Here is a 20,836-nt window from a genome sequence, read left to right as displayed (position 1 = left end):
TTGGGTGTGACGTACAAGGAAAACATAACGTATTTGAAAAAGAGAGACACTGTACAATAGTCCCATTGTGTCAGAAATTGTTTGTTTGGGGCGGGGGGCTTTCTGAAATGTGTGCTCTGGGACGTCTATTTCAGTTGTTGTTTGGGGCTGTTGGGGCACAGAGGTTAGGCAAATAACAGGGACACGTAATGCTATCTGACTCTGGTTAATACGATTATAAGTTTCGAACCAACACCCTCTACTTCAGCATGGTAAGAACCGCGCCAATGCGGCTGTCAAGAACTGAATGTAACAGACTTAAGGGATGTGCTATTTGTATTTGCGTTTCCGCTGATAGCTTTTTAAGATTTCAGTGATTAATTGTTGATTTTGTGGAGTCGGCGTTGGGAAGATATTTATCAACCTGATTAATTAGCCATTTCCTAGGAGCAGACGTTTTAATATACAGTACTAACGAGATTGTGACAGCATGGATACAGACACAAACATTGATAATGGCGCAAATCGAGAAGAGTTTCCCAAATAACTTATATCCAGTCACTAAATATGTAAGTCAAGAGCAATTATTGACTTGTACATGTTTGAATTGCATGAGGGTATTTGTAAACAAGAGATTAAAATATAGAAGAAAGAACGACGAAAACTTGGAAAACAGTCATAAAATGGGAAAACTACATGCCTGTTTCGTGATGCCATCAGTTCAAGAATGTTCTATTACTGATAATTTCGCGAGTTCGAACTCTAGTGCCTATGGGCTGTTTGAAATACCGTTGAACCTGTTACTACTCTGTATAGCTCTGTTTGGTCTAACTGTTTGGTGGTGCCAAAATGGCTTGAACGGCTGATGTTATTTGATGAAAATTAAAAGCTTCGTTCAATGTAAATTATTATTATTATTATTAGTAGTAGTAGTAGTAGTAGTAGTAGTACACCAAACTAATGACATCGTGGATCATAGTAAGACCTGGAAACAAACTTTTTAGGTCTTATGGCATCTTAGATAGCCACGGGTGAATTAGCTTTTTACACATCAAAAGAAGTAACCGTTATCGATCAGTAAGTGACTGGTTGGATGAGGAAATCTGACTGATTTATCAGCATAGCGGTACACGAATGAATAGCTAATGGCATTGTAATAACCCCAGTTGATGTCTGTCACCTACTGGTTTTGCTATCCGTTTTTCTTACCTCCTATTCACCCATGCCTGTATGTCATTTTATCCATCAGTATCACTACCGCTCCAAACAAATATGCATATGTATGTGTCCATCTGTCTGTCTGTCTGTCTGTGATAACTTTTTTTAATATAAACTGCATATATTGGTGTTTCTGTCTTTTTTTCAGGATGAAAATATTCAAAGAGGAATATCTCTATTCGACACAGTGCTGTAGCGAGATTCTACAAAAGTGTACAGTGTATGGAAGACAGAAATCTGTCAACTCTGAAATGAGCATATGTACATCAAAGTTACAATTGTTGAGAATCAGGGTCTAAGCATCAGTGTCGGTCTTCTTGTAGCTGAACATTTGCACTTTTCTTGTTTTATTTCCACATATGCGTATATACAACACGACCAAACTCGCGCACGCTTTGTTTCCTTGGCTATGATCCATGGATATATTATTTCCAAGATTAAAATCTTCATGGAGGTTCCATGGGACCCATGTTACTATCAATAGAGTTTTCATAAGTGAACGAGATAGAGACAGACAGAGAACTTGTTTCTCACGATTTCGTGACTTTTATTTCATAAATATTTATCGAACTCCACATTTTCTGAAATGAAATCTAGGAAAAAGATACAGCAAAACAAATGTTCAGAACAAATAAATGTGTACATGATTTAAGGAGATGGAAATGACTGAAGAAACCCGTATGTACTTATGTATGACATGCTCTCAAATGCGAACAGTGTTCATTATGATCTACGAATGTTTACTAATCATTGCAAGTACAGCAAGTAACGTAGATCGTACAATGACAGATATGGACTGGTAGGTATGGTCATCACACCATCCTTCTGTCTTTTTGCACCTAATGTGTGGCATAGGGTAGAAACCATCACACGCCATCTTCCTCTGAACTTGACCATAGCTGTCATCTCGTCTATTTTTCAAAACTTGAAGTTTTTCCCTCTCTATACATGCACATGTACATACATTTCTCTCTGCGTGTACTGTAGCTGGTGGCTAAATCCTGTGTTCATGATAAAGCTGATTTACCTGATTTTAAATTGATACGTTTGAAGGTTTCTATGTAATAATCACAAATGTTTTGGATGAAAACTGGATTCGAGTTGTCTTTGCGCTCTATAACGTATCTCTTTGGTAACAAATTGCATAACCTTTTAATTCTGAGTATCTCATATATATATATATATATATATATATATATATATATATATATATATATATATATATATATATATATATATATATATTGAATGGTGACCCCTCCACCTTGTTGAAATGTTACTGAAATTCAAATTCGTTTTCAAAAGCAAGCTCATTTATTGTTGAGTAACGTTTGAAACCTTTATTTTCCAATTAACGAAAATAAATGATAATAGTCGTTTTTATTTTTAATTAGCTACGGATATAGGTCACAGTCTTCTATCCCACATCATATTGTCCTCATATTACACGAAATCACACACATATATCCATGTGAACCCGTGAGAGGTACCATCGGGAGCCCTTGCTTGAAGTCATGTTGTGTATAGGACACAGGGTGCTAACTGTAAGGAAAAATGGGAACCAGTCTGGAAATGGGTGAAAATAAAACAGACTAACATACGGGTTTAGTAGCCAGGATTGGTTGATTATGAAAGTCAGAATTTGGTATAAAAAAGTAATCTTATCCTTGTTGAAACTGAAAAAATCGAGATATGGTTTTATTGATGAAATTTCAATCCTTTATCTGGCTTGAGTTAAGAACACTCATTACTGAAATTAGCATCTAATTCTTTGATGCGAAATTGAAAGCACGTTTAAAACACACTTAGATCCAGAAAATTATGCGGCTCATTTGTTTTTCTCTGCACAGAATCTCACATCTAGGATGCATTTATACTGATAAATATAGCACTCAGAAATGTAAGGTTACTGAATTTTTAATATCACGGTGTTCGCAAAGGTTTACTATGGGAACTGAATTAATAACGTGGGTCCTGAAAGGTTGGCCTACATCAGCAACCAATAAAAGACCATTATTATCACTCTACTTGCACACAGAATGTATCAACGCTCACTTGGTAAACTAAGCGGCCACGAATCTTTCACACGTAATCGAGGTTTCAGTGAGGCCTATTTTATTGTGACTATACTACAATATTTATGTGCGGCTGCTCAGTATGATTACTGATCGCCACTACGTTGTAGATTTTCTGTGGCAGAGATCATCTGAGAATATTTTATACTGGCAGAAATTGTTTAATACCAACTACGGGGTACAAGCGTTTTCGAAGGATGTACGGATATATCCATTTCTATGATCAATATATCAAGTCAGTGTGGTGTGTGCAACGTTACAGAACAAATAAACGACTTTCGTTTTGGATGCATCATATACGGTTGTAGGCTTGAAAGATGTTATATGACTTTTCAAACATATTTTCAGGCATTTTGAAAATTAATAGAGTTAGGAATTATCACAGAGCAGCAACGATGTAAACCTGGCAAATATATTTTTTTAAGAAACAGATTAAAGGTTATTATATGATAGTGTGCGGTACAAATGAAGTCGCTGACTTTGTCTAGAAATTATTAGAAATAACAAAACTAATGAATACTACAATGATGTTGATCTCAAAACAGCAAGTAAACATAGTTGTAGTAGCTAAGATCACCCAGGATAAATTAATTAGAGACATGTTTTTGTATAATTTACAAAACCACTTAATGGCACTAGGACGTATACAAAACAAAAAAATTATTTTATAATGATAAAGAAAAGGCGGAATTGAGTGAGGACATGAAATAGTGTCATTTTTGTACAGAGTTATTTCGATGTAAAGATATAGAACCCACACAGCCAAGGACAGCACGATAATTGTGAATAATTTCAGATTAAAAAGAAGCACCAGGACACGTTTGTAATTTTTGCATATGAGAGCACTATATATGGTTTCAATTTAGTGTGATGCATTATTTCAACTGTAATGGTTTCACCAACCACCCAATTTAAGAAATTATTTTGTGTGCAGGAAGAGTTTTTTATATCCAACTTCAGAGCCATACACGTGATAAAATATCGCGCTTGCGAAACACTAAACAATTACCTTGTAACATTAGTATTTGTGGTATAGTATAATTAATAGTTAATTAGTGGAATATTATCAATTATTATCCAATACAGTATAATACGATAGATCAACGACATACCGACTATGATTAACCAAATGCTACTCGTGCGTGAGCGTGGGATACGAAGACTAAGCCGTACGCGAAAGCAAACATACTTGTTTTATTAGGACTACAATAGGTTGGGCAATACCTTCAACAGGATCAACAACGATTGGTTGCACGGATCAACTAAAGGCAATGACACCAGTACAGCAACTAGAACAATTCGCTCGCGAGCGTAATAAACAAATGCCGAGAGATGCAAGAAAAGCTGACATACATTATTAGGTATTACAGAAGCTCTTTGTCAGTCTGCGAGACGGTTTCTTGAAAGTGCATCACGATTAAATACCCAAATTCTTCCACAAACCCGACGAACTGCAATTGCAAGCGTGATCGAGGATGACAATACCGCCGTCGTATTGCAGCCGCTATTGCTGCCGATGGTGCTGCGTATATTCATGAAAAAACCATCGTCGCCGTATTACACATACCATTGCTACTGAAGTTGCCATGAAAGCAAAGCAATTTTACACGGGTTTACGTTTCACAAGCGTCGTGGTGATTTACAAAATTATCAAGCAGTTATTCCGATTGAATACGTACCAGGTAAAGGCTGGTTGAACAGTTTTCAAAAGATGCGTCTAAGACTCGTATCAACGTTAAAACCCACAGGTACCATCGGAATTAAATTAAATATTGTTTTATATGTGCAGTTGAATCAACCACTTAACGATGATAAGGATGGATTAGAAATTATATCCTTGTAGTTTTATGTCGAGTCGCTTAAAATATTAAACCACAAAGACACCGATGATAAAATTGAGTAAAATGTTTACAAAAATTCTCGAAACGTTGAAAACATGGACCGAAGCAGGATGTGAATGGACATTCGAAAGACGTGTGCTAATTGAAATGCATATTTCCCAGTTAGTACCATTTCGTGGGGCCATATACCAACACAATGTGCTAATTGAAATGCACATTTCCCAGTTAGTACCATTTCGCGGGTCTATATACCAACACCAGAGCATATTCAGCCTTTGTCAGTGATAAACGTAAGCAACGATGACAATACATTTTTGAATATGCAGTCTCGTCTATTTTGCGTCCCGCGATTGACAACAAAGACCATCCGTGGGCATATTGGAAAACTTTCGGTGAACTCAATTTTGATGATAAAGTATGTCTATTTCAGGTTACTTAGGCCACCTTCAAAAAGTTTGAAACATTTATTTCTGGGTAACGCTGTTAATGTATGGAATAAAATCAAGCAGTGTGACATGTTTGCAAACTTAGTTCGCGCTATAATCATTGCTCTGACTGGATCGGGAACACGCATCTCTTGTTTGAGCATAAGTATGATATAGTTAAGGTGAAGTGTGATTCCGCGGCGGCAAATGATCAACGTTATTATGATGTTCTCGGAAGATTTTGCGGTTGCGCTTCAGACGTCGTTGAAAAGTACATCGTTCGCCATTGATTTCATTTCCACAGTCTATGAAGCTCCTACAATTGATGATTTGGATTCAAGTGTAAATAATCTTGTTGTTTACGACGATGTGATTTTAACATGAACTAATCCCATTTTGCCGATGCCGAAACAAAAATACTGATGTGATCTATTTGGCTCAACAGGACATGCATGTGAATAAAGAAATCAGACGACTGTAACATGATGATAGTTCATGGTCTTGATGCGCATGGTCTCGGATACATTCATATGGCCTGATGTTCCCCGGATATTTAGCGGAATGAATTTCGAAATATATTTACGGATGTCACCAAAGAGCCGTATAATTGTCTCATTATTGGCATAATTACAACTTTTGGAAATGTATGGGTTTAAATATTTATATTAATTTTTTTTTAACGACGTTAAACAAATAAAATGTAGAAACAGGCGTTTTCCACTGGTGATGTCAAAGAGCAGAAAGGCAAGCGATGCCGAAAAGCTGCTCGTCAACACCCACAACGGATTAGTAGTGTAATATGCCGGCAGTAAGGGGGGGGGGGTGTCAAAGATAAATTACAGTGAAGACAACTTAGCAGGAAGATCTCACAAAAGGCCTAGAACGAACATTTGCACTCTGATCAAACCAACACGTGAAACCGCAGAACGTGTTGCGGATATTAAAATGTCCCAAAGCGTAACCGTGGAACATGTAACAGGGAACAGAAGAAGAAGATAAACCTGGACAATTCTTAAAAGTGCTTTAGACCACTGAATGATAGCCAAAGACGATTGCATAAATCAAAGTAGATACATGGGAACGTAAGAAAATGTTGAATTAATCGCAAAGGCACCCGTATATCTCCTGAAGACGTTAGGAGTTTGCTTAATCGGATGCCAGAAGTAGGCCTATCACCTGAGTACCAGTCACAAATGTTTTAACGAAACAGCTCGCCAGACTATCTTCAGAGACGCTGTGCGGGTCGCTCTTTACAGAACCCTAAAACCCCAAAACCCGAAAGATAATCTGGCAAAAATACCAGCAAAAACACATAATAAACACATGGAAAAAGAATAGCCTGATTGTGTTGATAGAAAGGGAAAACCACCGACGACTCCACGCACAGACACGGAACCGGGCGGTAGTACATTAAAACAAATACTAAAAGCAAGCACTGTGTATTGTAGTTGTCACTTCACAATCTCAAAGACTTGTACAAGTAGAGTGATGATGACGTTTTTTTAAAATTAGTTTATGCTGCTATAGGTCACAATATTATACCAAACACGACTATCCTCTTGCTTCAGTGCCGTTTGGCAACTTTCACAGATTACAAGCCAAGGGGATTGCATTCATACACGTGTAAATTTCGTGTAATATGACAACAGAGTCATGTAGGGTATAAGGCTCTGACCTATATCAGCAACCAAAAATCGCTACTATAAATTTACTGGATGAGTAAGGTGCAAATTGAGGTCTTAATTATCTATCCAAGGATGTAGTTTCCTTAGTAACTAATTTAATAAAACTGATAATTATCAAATAATACATTTAAGGTAAAATAAGAAAACTTAAAATATAAATTACAGTATGCTTAGATATTAGTGAAAGAAGGAAAGGGTTTCAATGTCTTAACGAAAAGGTTTACATTAGTATGGTCTAAATTATAGATACGAAACTAAGGAATACATGAATAACATACATTCCGTTGAGTTGATTTAATAATAAGATACATACTCTTGAGGTGATTTAATAATAATACACCAAGTTCAGGTTTAATGCAAGCTGCCAAAACATTTACAGTAAAAAGAAATTCTACGTGGCAGTAGTTGCACAAACATTTAACAAATGACAGTTGTACTGAAATAATATCAAATTCGAAAATTGACTCAAAGATTTAACATACTTATAGTTTTCTGATTGTGACAGTGAGTGTGATATCTTTGGGATGACTGTTCAGTCCTAATTCTCGTTTATAAGTATTATTTAACAAGTTATTAATTTAATATCTTGTGCTAAAATTTAAATATGTTTTGTTATTGGAGTATGTATTTCACAATATACAATCATTACCGAGACTGGTTGGGTAGGGCCGTCTAAGTTATTTCGCATTTCAGGCAATTTGTTGGTCAGGAAGCCATCTGTAAAGTGGAAAGTTTTCTGACACAGCTTGTGTTTTATAATACTGGAATAAAGCCCCAGTTCTATTGTTATTTCTCAATGTTAAATTGAAGACATTCTTTGGCTTATAAATAATAATAATACTAATGATAATAATAATAATAATAATAATAATAAGGATTTTGTATAGCGCCTAATCTTTAGAAGCTCTAAGCGCTTTACAACATTAGACAACACCTATAACATAAAAACATAAACATAAAAACATATATAAAGATATTATTACAGAAAACAAACACCATGAAATTATAAAACACACAAACATGCTGTAAATATTTAAGGTATTGAACATTATTGGGTCTTTAAGTTTGTTCTTGCAGTCGAAATAAGTTTTAAGTGCGCTCTTGAATGGGAGTGACAATGGTAAGGAAATTTCGTAAAAGAGTTCACTTTCCTCAAAACTCTACTTTGTGCATTTGGAATGAAATATATCACGCACACACAGACGTATATTCCCTTTCATTAAAAATGTAGTAAACAATTTTACCCCATAAAATGTAAAAAATATATTTAATTCGTTTCCATTGAACCAATAACTGTTTTACTATGGCTGAAAGTGTTTGTGAAATAAATCATCCACTACTACACGAAAAATCAAATGTTATGAAATGCCGTTTCATATTTTGTTACGTTACGTTCGACTAAGATGGTTGTGAATACATTTATCACCTAATTAGTAAATACACAATGTCAGTTACCTTCTTTCTATTCTAATATTTTAATGCATTTTAAAACATTAGGACAGCAAACTAAGTATTTTTATTAATCAGTTTTACTTTGTCATTTCGAGGGGTGGAGGTGGGGGTCTTGCATGCTGTAGAAAACAAGATATGCAACGAATTCTCCCGAAATGTTTCTTTAGAAAATGTACTGTCTCCAGATATGTCGGATGTTACCTCTTAAATTGTATACCCTTACCACAATATAAATTGTACGTGTTTTATTTCATGAAGTTGTCAAAACGTCATCATTATACATCAAAATAAAACATATTTCCATGACTGAAACAGTTCTTTTTCGCTTCATCTTTCTCTAACCATTAATCCTCGAAGCAAATCCTCGTGTCAATTTATAATATTCCCTTCCCTTCATCTGACATTGACCAAAAAGGTCATACTCCATCTGACATTGACCAAAAAGGTCACGCTCTATATTATTCCTTACGTGTATGATTTGCTTTTCTTCCATGATTGCACATGTAAATTTCGGACGAAAATATTTGAAAATGTTAGTGTAGTTGACATTGACACCCATCCCAGAGACCACAGAGGAGGGAGACAAAAATAACATCAATATTTTCTAAGAATGTAACGTATATTTGATTTAATTTATGTTTGATTTAATTTAATTGTTTGTAAGTTTAAAAATCTTTTTTCTTTACATTTCCTTGCGTGTCAAACTGATGTAATCTTGTTTACTTCATTTGGCATTTTTTTTCCAGAAAATTTAGTTTCACCTGACTCTTTTCATAAACATCTAATATTGCAAACACAGTTTCTTTTTTTAACTTAGTTCCCGACCGTGATTCAGAAATCACTGAGACATGGAAAACTTTCTATTTTTATTTTAGTCTCGCAGGAAAATGATTGGTTTTTATCAAGGTTATGAGTAATTTTAGATATGTAAACAGCCTCTATTTCGCAATTCTGGATTCCCGAAATTGCGCAGTAGTTAGATTTAATAGTGATGTTTAGAGAGATATTTTCAGGCTGGGCATTTACTTTGGACACTGGAAAAGTGTTTCGTTGTGACTAATTTGGAGTTACATTTTTATTTTTATTCAAATTAATTGGATTCTAAAAGATTAATTCTTTTCCTGGAAATATGTGAGGGCTCATACATAATTCGTGGACAAAGACTTTTAAATTTTATTCGGAAATTCAAACACCGGAACATTGTTTGTGGATCAACGAAGAACAGAATATAAATCTGTGCTATAAAGGCTACAGTGTATTTCGTCGCCTTCCATTTTGGATTTTTTCGTCGGGACTCGAACTTTAATTCATTAGAACATTTCATTACTAGTACTTCTAAAATTTAATTCGTGGATTATCTTCGGATTGTTTTTGGATTTGATTCTTAAAACCGTAAGTTCTTATTTTATTATTTATACAGTGTTTTTTTCTCCAGGGAAATAAATTATTTGCTAAATGTTTTAAAGCTTATTGTTTTCAGCCTTTCTTTTGTTACTGTTTATTAGAGCCTAAACACGCAACATATGAAGACAAAAGAAAAACTACATTTGGTGGCTTTCTACATTGTATTTTAAAGGAGATGTAGTAACAGACAGAAGGATGTATCTATCTATTTCGGGATGATAATGTAGTGAATATATATATATATATATATATATATATATATATATATATATATATATATATATATATATATATATATATATATATATATATATATTGTTACGAATCTTTTTTCTAACACTAAGTAACAGGAAAAAACAAAACCAGTTCCAATATTCAATTTACTAATGTTCCAATAGTCTTGAATAAGTTGATGTACCGACAGTCCTGATATTTTACAAAAACATAATCCGGAATGTCATTAAATGAATTTACAATAATCTCCAAAAACTGTTTTAGTCCTAACGTTCAATGCACAATGTGTAATTGTAATGGGAAATTTGAATGAATGATTCCTCTAAAATTATGTCAGAATCGTCAGATAGGCCTAATTTCTACTCTCAGTTACGGACAATATGCCAAGAAAATAACGCCAATTAATTTTTATAACGCCTCGTCTCATAAAGAAAAAGAAAGAGTTTTACATATTATTCAACTATACAGATTTTACTATAAAAATTAAAATTACACAGGAAGATGTGTTTTAATTGACATAAACCATAAACAAAATAAATCGACATAATACTTCTATACCCGTGACAGTGCATCGTCAATCTCATTATTCTTTTCCTTGATGTCATTAATGTCATTGTTGTAATCCTGCAAAACCAAACAATATGGCAACAATCGCTGATTTCGGTTTCATTTTGTTAGTGAAAGCAAGGGGTTTATGATCACTGAATACAATAATCGGAGGAGCTGAACTAATAAACACTTCGATGTTTTTCAAAACCAATATCAAAACCAAACATTCCTATTCAATAGTGGAATATTTCTCTGGTGCTTTTTTAGTTGCATAGAAAAATAACAATCTGGATGATACGCAAACATCTACCCTCAATCACACATAAAAACAAACAGAAAATACAGATAAATCTATATATAAAAAACCCACAAAATACAGATATATATATATATATATATATATATATATATATATATATATATATATATATATATATATATATATATTTATATAAACACAAAATACAGATAAATCTATTTAAAAAACACCCACAATATAGATAAATGTATAATAAAAAACACAAAATACAGATAAATCTATTTTTTAAAAACACAAAATGCAGATAAATCTATAAAATAAAACAAACACAAAATACAGATAAATCTATTAAAACAACCCACAAAATACAGAAAAATCTATATAAAAAAACCCACAAAATACAAATAAATGTATTTTTTTTAAAACACAAAATACAGATAAATCTATAATAAAAACCCACAAAATACAGATGAATCTATTTTTTTTTTAAAAAAAACACAAAATACAGATAAATCTATAAAATAAAACAAACACATAATACAGATAAATCTTTTTTAAAAACCCACAAAATACAGATAAATCTATAAAATAAAGCAAACACATAATACAGATAATTCTTTTACAAAAAACCCACCAAAAAAAAGATAAATCTATATACAAAATCCACAAAATACAAATAAATCTATAAAATTCAAAAACAAAATACAGAAAATTCCAACTATACAATAATAATGTTTTCAAAGGAGCGATGCATGAAAATTAATTAAACCTCTTGGAAATTGCCATCTTGTAAAAGCAGAACATTCTGGTCGGTTTAGCACATTTAAAACAATTGGGCTTCCATAGATAATCGAACTCAAAGTTTCAGATATGGTTGAGTGACGTAGACACTTTTTGAAGTCTTTACATATCACATAAGGCATATGTATACACATTCGAAAATCAACGGCTGTTACTGTAGAAGCTGATGATCGGATGTAAACAATACCAGCAGAAGAATTGTGTCATACATGTAATATATGTAATGACCGTGTGTCTATAGATAACGTTGCAGTTTTGGTCTCATAGTTACTATCAACAAGACAGATGCGATGCAGCAGACTGTATCAGGAAAACCTGATGAAGAGACTCCATCACAGTAAACGGACAAACCTATCTGGCAGTGGACAACATCCTCTATCATGGCATTACACTTGCACACGCAGTCGACATCGATGATGAAACAAGATTTCTAAAACAAGCGTGGCCTTTGGCAGAATACGCCCAAAAGTGTCGATGTTACGTATATTTATAGTTTACTGTATTTATATGGTAAAATATGAACTCGTATGGTCGTGCAGTATTTCCATCCGAAAAACTCGTTCATGCAGTAACCATTTTTATACGCACATTTTCTTATTCTACCTAAAGCTTAATTATATAAACAAACATACACTAGAAAAAACAAAGTAACTGAATGTATGCCGTATTACAAACTAAATACAAAGCGCAAATTCATCATTACACAACAACAACATTATTAATACGCACATAACTCCGCCCAGATAAATTTGAATTTAGTCGCGTTGTATACATAACTTTCGAAAACAAAATGGCGTTTTGGTCTACTTAAAATAGAAGTTCAATATCGTAAAATACTGAACGATTCTGACAAAGCAAAGTTCACCGAAGAAAAAAAAAATGAACGAATAATATCTGTAGTTATTCGAATTTCTGTTCATGACTGTAAAGTGTATGTATTATCTATAGATACGTTTGTACAAGGGTGAAGATTATATTTCATGATATTAAGAGTGCCTGTAATTTGATGGATCTATAAATAGATGTTGTCAAGTTTCCAATAATAAAAGCTGTTCACAAGTTTGGGATCGTTTCCCCTTAGATAAGTAATTACCCAGTATTAAAAAATGCGTTTTAGGGCGTATGCTTGCATATAATGAGAAAAATTGAGCAGCTAATTTCATTTCTATTTTGAGTTCTTATTTAGTATGTTCATGTGTTAATGTCAATCTGCAGAAGTGTTTAATGTTGTGCTTAGATAATTTGAGATGAGGCATTTGTTAGGATTATTCATTGGAATTACAAAGTGCTCATTGGATTAATATATTCCGCGACTCTTATGAAGTATTCAATGGAGTTCTGGACAATGCCATTGCGATACGCGAGGACTGTTGGCAGACCTTACATTCGATGATATTAAATTCATTTCGGAACATTCAATTCATGTCGACTTATGTACAACTTGTTTTGGATTATTTTGGATTTAATTCATAATACTATATGTTCCACTTACATTTTCATTTTCAAACGTTGATAACTAAATTATTTGTCAAGTTTCACAAAACGTTTGGTTTTGTCTTCTTTATGTTAATTAGCTTATAAGCATAAAGTCAGTGGAATCGGAGATGGATCAGTTTAAAAAACAACAACAAAACCTACGGTCTACAAAGCCATTGTGTTGAAATCCTGCTGTATGCTTGCAAAACCTGGAAAGTGTACAGACGACATGCAAAGATGCTGAATCATTTTCACATCGGTCGCATGATGTAACTGATGAGAATAAGATAACAGGATATGGTTCCTATCACTGAGGTTTTCACACTGGCTGACATTCCAAGCTTCAACACTTTGCTGATGAAATGGGCAGGTTTCCAGCATGACAGAAGAGCGACTACCAAAACAAGATCTCCAAACTGCAAGATAAAGGATAGAAAGCAATATCAGGGTGGTCAGAATAAGTTATTAAAATAATCGCTCATGTCATCATTGAAACTCTTCAAGACTTACCCAGAGCATTAGACATATCTCTCAGAGCCACATACATCCTGGAGCTAAGGATTTTGGAAGGATTATAACTGAAGAAGTAGTTTAGAAGCGTGATTAGCGTAAATCTCATAACTGCAGCATGTCCTTTATTGATCAAGCAAACACAAGATGCATCTTCTGTCAAGTGTATCACATACAGTTCAGTGCACGAAATTGGGCAACGAAACCAGTTACTGATGTCGTGGTCATCGTCAAACACGAAGGACAAACAACAGCAGCTTTGCATATCGTAACCTGGAAAAGAATATACCGTGTGCAATTCAATTAAACTGCTTCTGTTTCTTGATTTGACACAAAATGAAAATCTTGTACATAGCAAAGGCTGGATATTCAGATTGTAACAGTTCCATAAAAAAAGATGATGCTAGTGATTGTCTCTATCGATAACGCTATGTCCAATTTTCTCTTCCGGTATCCTTTCTTTCGATTTAGTCACCCTATAGCCTGAATCACATTATATTACATCATCACACTTATCGAGTCTTACTTCTTGGACCTTTCCACACGGACTAAACATTAATTAAGTCAAAAGTTTTAGAGCCATTGGGTGAAAAATAATGAACATGAACTACGACCAGTACGTGAAATGCGTTTTCTTTTAAGACCGGTGTATATTCATACTTGGAGGTTAGTCTAACAGGTCCGCTTAAGTGTCTTATTTGGCTGTAAACGAACCGTTGAATTGATTGCCGTCTACCGGGATACGAATATCTTTAAAATATTTCAGAGAAATTGAAAATTGTCTTTGAAATATAAATCGACTTTGTTTTGTCTCAGGTAATGATTTTTATTTCACATTTTTATAAATCGTTCGTGAAACCAGTAACCTTGTCTAATGCATCTAATTTTGCGAACTTTGTTTCCATTCTACCTAGGAAGGATTAATGTCTGTAAAAGGAGGAGTTAGTTCAGCTTGCCAGACATTATGATCTTACTGAAGCGAAGGCGTCCTCCACCAAGGATGAGATTATAAATATTTTGGATCAATATATGGTGACCTAGAGATTTTTGGATAAAGTGCTTAGGCTTTGATTAGTAAATACGTCTCTAGGAATTATTGGAAATTAGACAAATTGCAGTTACGATACCAGATGGAACTGAAAATATCAAAACGTCAGCTTCAGAAAGAAATGATGCATATGCCAATTCAGCGAGAGAGAGAGAGAGAGAGAGAGAGAGAGAGTAAACAGATAAATACAAATCCAGAGAGATGACAAGGAGAGGGAAAGGCAGATACAAAGAGAGCGACAGAAGAGAGGCAGACGTAGAGAGAAGAAAATGGAAATGTTGTTGTTGTTATGGGGTTTCACGCCATATTTCAGCACACGATAGGCTATACATGGCGGCCAGTATTAATGGTAGAGGAAGAACCCGGGAAAGCCCCAGAAAGAACCACCGACCCACGAGAAGCTACTGGCATGCTTTCTCACATACCAACATTGGCCGAATCCAAGACTCGAACCCACGCAGACAGAGAAAATGGAAATGTAATTAAAATTAAAAGAATTAGAATAGGCAGGCGAAGCCCACTCCCACCCTATTTACATACAAGTTCAAGATTTGATGATACCAGAAATATTAGGTTCGTACCACCTAGTCAGGAAAAAAAGTATATAAATAATTGTATCATATTGATAAACTTGAATGGCTCAAGACCGGAAATGGCCATTAGAGCATTGGACTTTATTATTACATAGTGTAATAATAGAAGCTTACACTTTAAAGTCAGTACAGCGGTGCTGAATGTGGTCTGATAATGGAATGTACCGTAAAGGATTATGAGTAGTAGTATTCTGAGGGATATCGAATAAAGTCTAGGAATTGTAGAAACAAAACTGGACAAGGGAAAAAGAACAACTGTTTGATAGATGATTCATTTATTACTAGGCAATGACCTAGCTGGACATAAGGTTGTGGTTACTCCACTTGTAAATTCTTTTGATCAGAATTTTAATCCTGCTAAAAATGAAATCCCTGATTTATACCCTCCGTGTGCAGTTACTTGAACATTATCAAAGAACATTCTTGATGATGCTGATCAAGACATTAGTCCTTTATTTGACACATTTACTGGTCAGACTTTTGATGAGGCAACCTTTGCTCCTGGAATTGATCATATCAGACGTATTTATCACTGTGATCGTCTTCTTACTACTCATTCTCTTTATTCTAATCTGCGTTACAGAAACGCAATCACTGCTTATCGAACATGAAAAATATCCTGATATGCTCGGCTACTTATGAAATATATGGTCCATATGAGACAGAGGAGACCACTTGAAGTATCCGTGGTGACGAGTAGGCATTGAGCAATCAAATTATTGTTTCTAAGTCATAACGAAAGGAAGTTCTTAGTCTAGTCCGAACAAATTCCTTGGCTGAAAATTTAGTGTTAATAAGACGTATCACAAAAAAAAATTAAAAGTGATGTTTGTAGATACTGTATATCTTGTTACACTTGTTAAATACTAGAAAAACCGAATAAGAACATACCTAAGGCTCATCCAAAATATTCCTGGCAGAATGTATCGTTCCCTTACATAAATCCAAGTCCGGCAACCAATACTTGCTGACCACGTTGTGCGTTTCCACAAACTTTCAAAAGAAATTCCTTTGAAGAATATGATTCGGTCATATTGCTTGGATACATACAGAAATAGGGATGAGGGTATTCATTTGCTGGTGTTGTTGTTAGTGAATCAGTTGAAAAATCGCCGGGTTTAAGTCCTTTTCAATTAGGTTTTAGACATAGTATCTGTGGACTACTGCATATATATTAAAAAAGAAAATTCTTTCAAATGAGGCTCCAAAGACTAATCTTCTTGACTGCGTCTCTGTTCGAAACATAATTTGTGAAAGGCTTCTGAAATAGCAAGAACTATCTTTTATTCTACTCATTCAGAAATGAAAGGATTTCATTGACATAACCATAATGGAAAAGAACTTTTAGAATGATGAGAGAGTTCTGGCTCTCGTTCCCATACCTCAAATTCATTCTCAAGCTAATTTTATGATCATTATATTTTTGAAAGAAAGTTAGTGACTTAAGCTATAACAGTAACACTCTAGGGGTGGAGGAAAAAGAAAAACTTTGTCTTATGAATATTAAAGGAGCCATAATATTGATTGCCAAGCTAGGAATTCAATCAGTTGATTGTATTTCTTCCAGATAATGAGGATTTAAGCGTTAAAACGCATTCGAACTGTAGTGACTTGGATTTAACCCCTTTTGGAATTGAGCAAAATTAAACAATATGGACCATAAACTTTTGCACATACAGCCACTGCAACGAGAATGTGTGTACTTGTTGTCAGATGCTCAAGCACGAACAAAAAAAATAAATAAAAATAACATGACGTTGAAATTGTAGGTTCTGTAACTTTGAAACAGCATACTCACAGGTTGATTAAATGCATTACTGGGTGGAAATGATTTTTTTCCCCCGAATAATAGTAACTGGAGTTCAATGTATATTCTTGTGCAGAATCCAGAGAGTACAGTCCGCATGTTTACTGATTATAAGCAGGTCAAACGTTTCACCGAAAGAGATTCGTTTCCAATGCCACGAATCGATGACTGCATTGACAATACTGGAAATACAAAATACGTCACCAAGTTGTCCTTTTGAAAGTTTTTTTACTAATTTGACATACGAGAAAAGCAACAAAACTTTCGGCATTTGCAATTCCAGATGGAATTCATCAACACAAAGTAATGCTGTTTGGTATGAAAATTATTCGTCAGCATTCAAGCGTTTAATGATTTAATGAATATGATTACATCTGGTTTATATAACAGTAACGCTTAAATTGATGATGACATTATTTATGATGACATCTGAAAAGATCACTTGGAAGCCACTCAGAAATTCTTTTTGATCGAATGTTCTGTATATTTGATTTAATTTATATTTGATTTGATTTAATTGCTTGTTTATTTGTTGTTGTTTTTTTAAATTTTATTCCATTACATACTATTGTAATGTAATTTTGTTTACTGGATTTTATATTTTCTAGAAATTCAGTTGAGTTTTTCAAAACCTAATATTAGAACTTTGTAACTAAAGCTGACCTAGTTCCTGGCCGTATTTGATGATTTTAAGTAAACAACTTTTTTTTTTAAAAAAACTTTTCTTTATTAGTGTGCAATTTATAGAGTGAAATCGATGCTGTACTGAAAGTACGTAACTTTAGACATTTGAATAACTTCTACATTGATATTTCGAAATTCTTGCTTTACCGGAACTGCGCCGTAGGCAGAATTAATAGTGATGTGTTGAGAAATACTTTCAGCTAGGCTTTCCTGGAAATACTTGCGCGCGGAATTAATTCTTGGACAAAAGTAGCTATCGAAATTGACATAATTGAAACACCGGAATATTATTTTATGTGGTTCAACAAAGAACTGTTGACACTTCAGTATTATACTGACTACAGTATACGTCATCGCCTTCCACTTTGGATTTTCGCCGGGACTAGGAACTCAAATTCATTAGAACATTGTATTACTAGGACTTCTGATGTTTAATTCTTGGATTATTCTTGGATTATTTTTTTTATTTAATTATTAAAACCGTAAGTTCTTTTTCTCAGTTTTATCTTGTTTTTATAAGGAAATAAATTATTTGTTAAATTTTACAAAGCTTGCTTGCTTCATGTTTTTCTTGTTATTGTTTATGAGAGCCTAAACACGTATCACGGCTCAGTGACGCTAATTCTAGAATTAATTTAAGTGTGAGTTTTGCTGTGCTTGTGTTACACGTTTAGGACACTATGTTCTTGTAAGCATCGTGGGTTAATTTATTTCATATTTTGCTGAATCTGTTTGAACTCTTGCCAATAATTTGCGGCTTGACATGAATCTGAAAATCTTTAGTGACTGTGTTTGTTTCAAGGAAACTTGCAAAACAGAGAATGTAATTTAGTTAAATCACATGTAAGATCTCTAGCCTTCAGAATGTCAGAGAAACTGAAAAGCTACAAAAAGTATCAACCTTCATAGATCTGATTGGATGATAAAGAAGCTGTACAGAATCCCGGTCGCAAAACACTTCTCTTCCCCTCTCCACACTTTCAGTGATATAACACTTTTTGTAATTGCTCTCAACCCCATCTGGCGTTCCTTAACCAAGAAAGAAATGGAATCTTACTGGATACGCCGCCTTAGAACATTGAAACCAAGTGGCTTAAACCAAGAAGACAAGAAAAAGACAGCCATGTACAAATAAATTATCTTTTGCAGCCGACACATTTTATTTTAAATAATTCTCTAAATTTGCTTAATAAAATTTAATTGCTACTATAAAAATGAAATATCCGAGATAATAATTGCGCTTACATATATTTCCATACAACAGCATATGTCGTTATGGATCATCGATTACAAGGTTCATAAAATATTTTTCCAGCATCCGCAACAAGTTGAAATAATCTAGTTGAAACATAATAAATTTAAAGGTTTAATTCCTGTAGAAACAGCCATGTAAAGTTTTGCGAATACAACTGGTTTTGTGTTTTATTTGTTTGTCTTGTCTATGGTTTGTATTTACCTTTGAAAAAGACTCATTAAGAGTCTAAAGCGCTACACAGTTGGAGACAAGTTTTGCAATGTTCTGTGTTAGTTTATTGCATATATATATATATATATATATATATATATATATATATATATATATATATATATATATATATATATGTGTGTGTGTGGGTGTGGGTGTGGGTGTGGGTGCTTGTGGGTGTGGGTGTGATCTTAGCTACCTTCGTACATATTTGTTTTTCCTTCATTTACTCGTTTGAACAAACACCAGAAATAAGGAGATCTGTAGGAGTATTGATGACGAAAACTAAGATCTGCTCAGATATCTGTCTGGAGCAATAAAGATTAGAACTGGGATAAAATATAGAACGTGCACTGTGGAAAATCCATCTAAGTTTTCGTTTCCTTTCTATGTTTTTCTTTATTTTTTGCACAGCACATAATCTGGATATTTGCACAAGAACAGTAATGATTTTTGAAAATTACTGTGTGTTGATAGGTAATCCAGTTATGTTAGATTTTTGTTGTTGAATCCTTTGCTTTGATTGATTGAATTTTGGGCCTGTACTATATTATTTAACATCGTCATTGATGGAAGCCACCGAGGTGTCAAGATCTTATATAGTGTAATTCATGCAGCAGTCTCAGTTTATCGAATGGGAAAATTAAACTTAATAACAGTCAGACTTTAATTAGTCAAAGCTTTTGTTTCGTATAAGTACTGCCTTAAATGCATAGATTGTATGTGCAAAATTTAATTCCCATTTTAAATTTTTTAAAAGAGGTTAATTTTATGTCAGTTGCACCTGCAAAATTATTCTCCAAGTTTCATTATACAAAGTCTTTGAAGGTAAAGTTTTTCTTAAAAATGTCTTATTATACCTTGAAGATTGTCATCTAGTTACACTCTCAAATATGAACGTATCTTATGTTTTCTCAACCAATTGATGAGAAGATACACTAAGAGAAATTCGATATGACTGGATTACGGATAGACACATAACAATCAGACAAGTTTTTATTTCGTAACTTATCTAGTCAGAATCTTCGGCGTTTTGAATGTGCACATTGGAATCCGTTCGAACAAGGAAAAATGTGTTTGTTTTGTCTCATATTTATCATGCAGTTTCCAATGCAAAATGGCCAGAGAGGTCTAAAAACATATTTCCGTACTGATATCAAGGCATTATTTTAAAGTGCTTCGAGTCTATGCTCTTAAAATAAGTAGCAGAAAAGAGTGAAGACAACAAGTTTTTTGTTAAATTTAACAAATAATTTATTTCTCTAGAATGCAAAGTGAAAAATGAGAAGAAAAAAAGAACTTACGGTTTTTGCTAAATAAATTCAAAAATA

At 33.8% G+C, this 20,836-nt stretch overlaps 1 protein-coding gene across 1 annotated transcript in view; it reads left to right on the top strand.

Moving 5' to 3' along the window:
- The window catches only part of LOC149771855 (Kv channel-interacting protein 4-like), a 69,757-nt gene extending 60,770 nt beyond the window's left edge, over positions 1-8,987 (top strand). The window contains exon 7 of the mRNA XM_089948132.1: positions 1,346-8,987. Coding sequence (XP_089804258.1) covers positions 1,346-1,393 — 48 coding nt within the window. The 3' untranslated portion in view covers positions 1,394-8,987. The remainder of the gene's footprint in view (positions 1-1,345) is intronic.
- Positions 8,988-20,836: the final 11,849 nt, after the last annotated feature.

Source organism: Sinohyriopsis cumingii, unplaced genomic scaffold (assembly GCF_028554795.1).
Source record: "Sinohyriopsis cumingii isolate HCF-2022 unplaced genomic scaffold, ASM2855479v2 utg001628l, whole genome shotgun sequence".
In the NCBI taxonomy this organism is placed as follows: Eukaryota; Metazoa; Mollusca; class Bivalvia; order Unionida; family Unionidae; genus Sinohyriopsis; species Sinohyriopsis cumingii.
The sequence above is the reverse complement of the archived record's forward strand: the minus strand, read 5'-3'. Positions and strand labels throughout refer to the sequence as shown.